General features: G+C 45.2%; 1 protein-coding gene and 1 pseudogene across 1 annotated transcript; both read right to left on the reverse strand.

Annotated features, from left to right (window-relative positions):
• Positions 1-1,840: 1,840 nt before the first annotated feature.
• On the reverse strand, positions 1,841-6,063 carry LOC130521138 (extracellular calcium-sensing receptor-like; annotated as a pseudogene).
• A 152-nt stretch (positions 6,064-6,215) lies between these two features.
• LOC130521137 (extracellular calcium-sensing receptor-like) lies at positions 6,216-9,087 on the reverse strand (the record flags this gene model as incomplete). The annotated part of the gene is made up of 7 exons (XM_057024772.1): positions 6,216-7,290; positions 7,359-7,482; positions 7,556-7,783; positions 7,970-8,227; positions 8,307-8,510; positions 8,587-8,856; positions 9,001-9,087. Coding segments are annotated over 7 exons (2,082 nt in total), but the record flags the coding sequence as incomplete, so codon positions are not given.
• Positions 9,088-9,285: the final 198 nt, after the last annotated feature.

The following is a 9,285-nucleotide window of genomic DNA, read 5'->3' on the forward strand; positions in this document are numbered from 1 at the left end:
GAAGGAAGGAGTCATCAATCTGTGGCAGTCGGCTCAAGCTTCCCCGGTCCATGAGGGTTCACCCAACCTTCCATGTGTCCAAGGTCAAGCCTGTCCGAGAGGCCCTCTGGTGCCTGTGCTCCTCCACCTCCTCCTCCTCTTCATTGATGGGGGACTCACCTATGCTGTGCGCGCCCCATCAGCCTCTGTGTTCGTGGCAGAGGCCTTCAGTAATCTCGTTGACTGGAGGGTTATGCCCCAGAAGAAAGATCTTGGGTTCCTGCTCGTCACATTTTGGACCGACAGCTCCTCCGTGACTTTCATCGGCAGCATCCAGATCAGCCCTCTCACAGCATGGTCGGGGGGTTTCCTCGTCGAGGGGTGCGTGCTGTCGGCCTACTGCTGCTCCAGCTCCTGAGCCAGAGGAGGATTCCCGGTCGCAGACGGGAGATCTGCAGGTGACCTTGTCCTCGTCTCAGGAATTCTAACCCGCCTTCCAGTTTCCCCCTCCTCCCGCCCTGGCTCATGGGACTTTTTGGGGACGTCGGGAGCAGTCCCTTTAGGGGGGGGGGGGGGGGGTGTTCCTGTCACACTCTGCTCCAGCCCATGGACTCAGTACTTTTCCACTGCCCTGCTCACCACCACACCCTCTGATCACCAACCCACTCTCAGTCACTGATGACACACCTGCTCTCACTCATCAATCAGCTCACCTACCAGTATATATTCTCCAGCCTCACACTCACTCGGTGCCAGATTGTTCTCTGCAATGCAAGACCTTCCAGTGTTTACCTGCCTGTCTTCCCGGTATTGACCCTGCCTGTGTACGACCTGCCTGTTCTGCCTGACCCCTGGTAAATTACCTCTGTCTTCTGTTTTGACCACGAGCTCAGCCAGTCTCCTGTGGATTGTTTGCCTGATTCTGCCTGCCTCCTGGTTACTGAACTTTTGCCTGCCTCGACCAAGTGCACTGCCCCCGCTTGAACTGTTTTTTTGTGTGCCAGATTGCAGTTAATAACCTGTTAACTGATCATCAGTTCATTGCCTTTTTGTACTGCACTTGGGTCCATACCATACCCGTCACAGAAACTGGCTAGTTACATCCTTTAAGGATGGATTCACCCATCACAAGCATTTAATTGACATTTTTCTCCCAGGACCAATCTGAGCTTGAATCATTGTTTGTGGCGTGTATGAAACTTACCCAGTGCAGACAGGCTGATGTGGTTCAGATGTAAATTCCACTTGGGGAAAAACAGAGCTGTAATGAACTTGAAACAGCCCTCCTAGAAGCACATCGCCCGGTTCGTGCATCTCATTAAACTGAAATTTCCTCCATAGCTTGCAAGTCGGAGCATTGAAGGAGGTGGAAGAGGAGACAAACAATGTGATGAGGGTGAAGAAGAGGCCCAATGTGCCAGTGATGTCAGCCATCACTCTTCCTCCTTCCTCACCTCAGCTTCTTCATCTGTACTGCATATTTATATGCAGAGTTGTGTCTTCACCATGTCTGATGACACCACCCATCAAGGTGTGACCGATGACGTCAGATTCGTTTCACTTCATACATTTTACTTTTGTCATCTAGACCTTGTTTAAGGTTATGCAAGATTTGGATAGTTCATAGGATTGGTAAATATATTGTCTGCATTTCCCTTCCAGATTTTCTTTTATCTAATCTAATTTTAAGTATTTAATGCCAGGAAATCCATCAAAACTTGCAGAATGTGAGTTTGTTACTCCTTTATGAATATATCAACAAATACACAGATAAATAAATGAAAGCTTTTCCCCCAACTTATTAACTAGTACTTATATTAGTAGATGACAGGGAGGGTTTTTGAGAGACTAATACAAGAACTGCAATTTCAGTTGGTTTTAAATGACAAATATGATGTTTCTGATGGTACAGTTAAAACACGACAGGATCATTTAAAATATATCATTTTCTAGTATCACGGTCCATGATGGCTTTCTTTGTGTTCCTTTCCGGTCTCAGAAGTATTATATAGCATTTGGGACCAAAGAGTGCTACCAGAAGTCCAAAACTAGAAGCTAGGATAGCAAAGACTTCAACAGCATCTGCATATTTACCAGGAGAGTTGATGTAAGCAGGAACAAAGGCCACCCACACTGCACAAAAGATCAACATGCTGAAAGTGATGAGTTTGGCCTCATTGAAGTTGTCGGGAAGATTCCGTGCAAGAAATGCTAACAGGAAACTGAGGATGGCCAGTAAACCGATGTAACTGAGCAATACAGCGAAACCAACTGTGGACCCAACGACACACTCAAAAACAATCTTGTCTTTGTGGTACTGAATGTTTTTATGTGGCTTTGGTGAAGACGACAATAGCCAGGCAAAGCAGATTGCTGCCTGGATTGAAGTAAGGCCCAGAACTGTTCCTCTCTGCTGCACGGCACCAAACCACTTCAGAATGTCGCCCCCTCCTGGCTTGGAGGCCCTGAAGACAGCCAGGACCACCATGGTTTTCACCAGGATGCACGAGACACAGAGCACAAAGCTGATCCCGAATGCTGCGTGTCTCAGCTGGCACGTCCACAGCCTGGGACGACCGATGAACAGCAGAGAACAGAGGAAACACAGCTTAAGGGACACCAGGAGCAGGAAGCTGAGCTCGGAATTGTTGGCCCGTACTACAGGTGTACTGCGATGATGGATGAAGATGCCCAACACAACCGCGCTGATCACTGTTCCCAACAAGGAGGCGGCTGTCAGACAGATACCCAGAGGTTCATGGTAGGAGAGGAACTCAGTTTTCTTGGGAACGCAGTGGTCCCGCTGGGGGCTGGACCAGAAGTCCTCAGGACAACTGGTGCACTCCATGGAGTCTGAAGCAAAACATGGACGCAGCTTTGAGATTAATGTGCCCAAAATAGTGTTTGAAATCAAACACCAACCTGTTGTGTTGCTGATTTTCCCCTCAGAACAAAGAAGACAGTCAAAGCAGCAGACAGGTTGTCCTTTCTTCCTGGACATGCGGGTTCCAGGAGGACAGCTTTCACTGCACACTGAGTGTGGGAGCTGCAGGAGGAAAATCAGCATTTGATTTTTACTAATTTTTTCTAACAGATAACAGGAGCACACAAGAATAACCTTATTAGATTCAAAGTTCCAGAAGATCTTGTCTTCATGGATCTGGAGTTCTTCACCTCTGGACGGTGACCTCTTGACCTCACCCACATTCTGAACCTCAGTTCTTCCATTAGGGAGCCCACTGCAGTTGACGATGTCATAGATGGGTAGGACGTCCCCATTTTCATCAAATGATACTTGATCGCCCAAACGTTGTGGTGAAATTGACATGTTGTAGATAATGCACGAACTGCAAATGCACAATACCACATCAGGCTTATTAGGTCGAATCCTAATTCTGGACCCTGTTGCTCTAATTTGAACAGCTGATGGAGGTTGACAGTAATCAGGTCTGAGGGACCACTGGGTGAATCTAAATTTCAAAGGCTCACACTAAAAGGGGAAGCGCTGTTATTTCCAGTGTCAGGTCTCACCTGCCAGGGCTCCAGTTTGTGAATATCCGCGCAGCTGCCCACTGAACGGCCCCCTCCCTGGCTCACACTGCAGCATGTCATCAAGCGCGTGCGCCAAAGCGTACACAGCTTTGTAAATGTTATACTCTGGTCTGAGGTTAGACACGTCCAAAAACTCAGCGTCCACCTGCTGGATATTTTCATCTCCTGTGCAGGCTTCTGCTGAACCTGACGCACCAAATTTACACTGGAATGAGTATTCCCAAAACTTTTGAACCTGAAAAAAGATTAAATTATATCATTTATTTTTGGAATTACCAGTTCCTCTGGGAGTTAAAATAGTAAGAAATATTACCATATCATAGCTAGTGTTGTTGCTGCTACTCTGGCCAGGCCGTATTCGTAGGAGGAAATCTCTGAGACCTGTTATTTCACCTCGACGGATGGCGATGCCCAGCGTGCCATTCAGGTACGGCATGAAGTCCGGCGTCTGGAGGAAGGTCGTTCCAGTCCAAGCTTCACTTGCTAACCACTGTAGGCCTGTCACCTTCTGTCTCACCACCTGTACATATCATTATTAATACCAGAAATAGCATTCTTTAGCGTGTTCACTGCAGTTTTTTCTGTGCACATCAAACCTCCTCCATGAGATTAATCATGTGGGACTCGTGTGCAAAGACCATCAGCACTCGAGCCGTTGATTCCTTTATCACGTGCACAATCCTCCTGTTTTCACTCAGATCATTTTCCCAGGGCAAAACCTCCAAGTAGGCCAGACAACCTTGCCCTGACTGGGCCAGGTCAGACTGGAACGAACGGGCCACATGGAGCCCATAATCGTCATCACTGACCAGCAGTCCCACCCAAGTCCATCCAAAGTGTTTCAGGATCTGGATCATTGCACGTACCTGAATGTGGGATCAGTCCAGAAATTGAGTGTTTTAGTTACCACAGTTTGTAATCTGATACTAAGTAATATATGTTTGATTTTGAGGGTGGATAGTCTTTTTTTTATCTCTGTAGATTCTCAGCTTGAAAGGAATATTTTACCTGGAAAGCATCGCTCGGGATGGTTCTAAAAAAGGACGGAAAGCGCTGACGATTGGTCAGACAGGAACATGTAGCAAAAAAACTCACCTAAAAATAGGAAATTAATCAGCACAAGCCCAAATGTTTAAAATGTGTTTTAGAGCATTAAAGATTTCCTGAGGACTCAGCATGAACATGAAATTGGTCTTGTATTTTAACAGAGTTAAATTTCTAAGAGAGATCGCCATTTTAAAAACACAGAAAAGAAGAAAAGAAAACAAAACATATTTGAATGTTTAATTGCAAAAAATCCAAAAAATTTAAATCTCAGCGCACTTAGATTTCTCCAAAGATTAGCTGTCTGCGTGTGTACTCTGATCATAAGCGTGAGGATCACTTTCACATTAAATTTTAACTAAGATTTACGTTCATTTTGCAGTTTTTGTTGGGTAAAAAATACTTTTTCATTTGAAAAAGGGTAATTTATGAACTTGATCAAATTAATTTAATAATTATTGATATGTCTTTAGCAGATGATATCCATTTCTCTACATAACCAATCACATTTCTTCCAGTGTTTTACAACATTATTCAAATGATAAAAGTTTATAATTCACATACAAAACACAAAATTTAGTTCCGCCAGTCACTGACCATAGGTATTTTGTACAAGCCTAACACACTGGCAGAAGCAATAGTGAACGTAGAGAGTGAATCACCCACGATCCCCAGGACCGGTGGGCTCCCAGCACAGCCTCCCTGAAGAGCAAACGCCTCCTCCTGACCACTTGCCAGCGCTAACGCTCCACTGAATCCAACCACAAGGGCTCCGCAGTTGTCATAAAGACGGTATCCCAGAGTCAGATTAGGAAGCAGGTCAGGGTTCTTGTTTATCTCCTGAACAGCGAAGGCCATGGTCATAGCGTGACGGAAGCCTAGAATGTCAAACCTGACATGCAAAATACCAAAACCATTAACAAGAACCTGGTGAAACTGGCTCCAGATACACCCTTTATGGATGGATTCACCCATCACAAACATTTAATTGACATTTTTCTTCCAGGACCAATCTGAGCTTGAATCATTGTTTGTGGTGTGTATGAAACTTACCCAGTGCAGACAGGCTGATGTGGTTCAGATGTAAATGTCCACTCGGGGAAAACAGAGCTGTAATGAACTTGAAACAGCCCACCTAGAAGCACATCGCCCGGTTCGTGCATCTCATTAAACTGAAATTTCCTCCATAGCTTGCAAGTCGGAGCATTGAAGGAGGTGGAAGAGGAGACAAACAATGTGATGAGGGTGAAGAAGAGGCCCAATGTGCCAGTGATGTCAGCCATCACTCTTCCTCCTTCCTCCACCTCAGCTTCTCTTCATCTCTACTGCATATTTTATATGCAGAGTTGTGTCCATGTCTGATGACACCACCCATAAAGGTGTGACCGATGACGTCAGATTCATTCACTTCATACATTTTACTTTTGTCATCTAGACCTTGTTTAATTTAAGGTTATGCAAGATTTGGATAGTTCATAGGATTGGTAAATATAATGTCTGCATTTCCCTTCCTTATTTTATTTTATTTAATCTAATCTAATTTTAAGTATTAATAATGCCAGGAAATCCATCAAAACTTGTAGAATATGAGTTTGTTGCTTCGTTATGAATGCATAAACAAATACACAGATAAATAAATAAAAGCTTTTCCCCCAACTTTATTTAACTAGTACTTATATTAGTAGATGACAGGGAGGTGGTTTTGAGAGACTAATACAAGAACTGCAATTTCAGTTGGTTTTAAAAGACAAATATGATGTTTCTGATGGTACAGCTAAAACACGACAGGATCATTTAAAATATATCATTTTCTCGTATCACGGTCCATGATGGCTTTCTTTGTGTTCCTTTCCGGTCTCAGAAGTATTATATAGCATTTGGGACCAAAGAGTGCTACCAGAAGTCCAAAACTAGAAGCTAGGATAGCAAAGACTTCAACAGCATCTGCATATTTACCAGGAGAGTTGATGTAAGCAGGAACAAAGGCCACCCACACTGCACAAAAGATCAACATGCTGAAAGTGATGAGTTTGGCCTCGTTAAAATTGTCTGGGAGATTCCTTGCCAAAAAGGCTAGTTGGAAGCTAAGCACAGCTAGTAATCCAATATAACCCATTAATACTGCAAACCCAATCGGAGACCCGACAACACACTCATACACTATCTTGTAGTTGTAGTATTGAGTGTTTTTATGTGGTTCTGGTGAATAAGAAACGAGCCATGCTGTGCAAATTGCTGCTTGAACAGATGTGAGACCCAGAACTGTTCCTCTCTGCTGCACGGCACCAAACCACTTCAGAGTGGCGCCCCCTCCTGGCTTGGAGGCCCTGAAGACAGCCAGGACCACCATGGTTTTCACCAGGATGCACGAGACACAGAGCACAAAGCTGATCCCGAATGCTGCGTGTCTCAGCTGGCACGTCCACAGCCTGGGACGACCGATGAACAGCAGAGAACAGAGGAAACACAGCTTAAGGGACACCAGGAGCAGGAAGCTGAGCTCGGAATTGTTGGCCCGTACTACAGGTGTACTGCGATGATGGATGAAGATGCCCAACACAACCGCGCTGATCACTGTTCCCAACAAGGAGGCGGCTGTCAGACAGATACCCAGAGGTTCATGGTAGGAGAGGAACTCAGTTTTCTTGGGAACGCAGTGGTCCCGCTGGGGGCTGGACCAGAAGTCCTCAGGACAACTGGTGCACTCCATGGAGTCTGAAGCAAAACATGGACGCAGCTTTGAGATTAATGTGCCCAAATAGTGTTTGAAATCAAACACCAACCTGTTGTGTTGCTGATTTCCCCCTCAGAACAAGGAAGACAGTCAAAGCAGCAGACAGGTTGTCCTTTCTTCCTGGACATGCGGGTTCCAGGAGGACAGCTTTCACTGCACACTGACTGTGGGGGCTGCAGGAGGAAAAATCAGCATTTGATTTTTACTAATTTCTTCTAACAGATAACAGGAGCACACAAGAATAACCTTATTAGATTCAAAGTTCCAGAAGATCTTGTCTTCATGGATCTGGAGTTCTTCACCTCTGGACGGTGACCTCTTGACCTCACCCACATTCTGAACCTCAGTTCTTCCATTAGGGAGCCACTGCCAGTTGACGATGTCATAGATGGGTAGGACGTCCCCATTTTCATCAAATGATACTTGATCGCCAAACGTTGTGGTGAAATTGACATGTTGTAGATAATGCACGAACTGCAAATGCACAATACCACATCAGGCTTATTAGGTCGAATCCTAATTCTGGACCCTGTTGCTCCAATTTGAACAGCTGATGGAGGTTGACAGTAATCAGGTCTGAGGGACCACTGGGTGAATCTAAATTTCAAAGGCTCACACTAAAAGGGGAAGCGCTTGTTATTTTCCAGTGTCAGGTCTCACCTGCCAGGGCTCCAGTTTGTGAATATCCGCGCAGCTGCCTCCACTGAACGGCCCCCTCCCTGGCTCACACTGCAGCATGTCATCAAGCGCGTACGCCAAAGCGTACACAGCTTTGTAAATGTTATACTCTGGTCTGAGGTTAGACACGTCCAAAAACTCAGCGTCCACCTGCTGGATATTTTCATCTCCTGTGCAGGCTTCTGCTGAACCCGACGCACCAAATTTACACTGGAATGAGTATTCCCAAAACTGTTGAACCTGAAAAAAGATTAAATTATATCATTTATTTTTGGAATTAACAGTTCCTCTGGGAGTTAAAATAGTAAGAAATAATTACCATATCATAACTAGTGTTGTTGCTACTCTGGCCAGGCCGTATTCGTAGGAGGAAATCTCTGAGACCTGTTATTTCACCTCGACGGATGGCGATGCCCAGCGTGCCATTCAGGTACGGCATGAAGTCCGGCGTCTGAAGGACGGCCGCTGCAGTCCAAGCTTCACTTGCTAACCACTGTAGGCCTGTCACCTTCTGTCTCACCACCTGTACATATCATTATTAATACCAGAAATAGCATTCTTTAGCGTGTTCACTGCAGTTTTTTCTGTGCACATCAAACCTCCTCCATGAGATTAATCATGTGGAACTCGTGTGCAAAGACCATCAGCACGCGAGCCGTTGATTCCTTTATCACGTGCACAATCCTCCTGTTTTCACTCAGATCACCGTCCCAGGGCAAAACCTCCAAGTAGGCCAGACAACCTTGCCCTGACTGGGCCAGGTCAGACTGGAACGAACGGGCCACATGGAGCCCATAATCGTCATCACTGACCAGCAGTCCCACCCAAGTCCATCCAAAGTGTTTCAGGATCTGGATCATTGCACGTACCTGAATGTGGGATCAGTCCAGACAATTGAGTGTTTTAGTTCCCACAGTTTGTAATCTGATACTAAGTAATATTTGTTTGAATTTGAGGGTGGGGAGTTTTTTTTTTTATCTCTGTAGATTCTCAGCTTGAAAGGAATATTTTACCTGGAAAGCATCGCTCGGGATGGTTCTAAAAAAGGACGGAAAGCGCTGACGATTGGTCAGACAGGAACAAGTAGCAAAATAGCTTACCTAAAAATAAGAAATTAATCCACAAGCCAAATGTTAAAATGTGTTTTAGAGCATTAAAGATTTCCTGAGGACTCAGCATGAACATGAAATTGTTCTTGTATTTTAACTGACGGTGACCTCTTGACCTCACCACATTCTGACTCAGTTCTTCCATTAGGGAGCCACTGCCAGTTGAGGATGTCATAGATGGGTAGGACG

This window comes from Takifugu flavidus, unplaced genomic scaffold (genome assembly GCF_003711565.1).
Source record: "Takifugu flavidus isolate HTHZ2018 unplaced genomic scaffold, ASM371156v2 ctg723, whole genome shotgun sequence".
NCBI classification, from domain to species: Eukaryota; Metazoa; Chordata; class Actinopteri; order Tetraodontiformes; family Tetraodontidae; genus Takifugu; species Takifugu flavidus.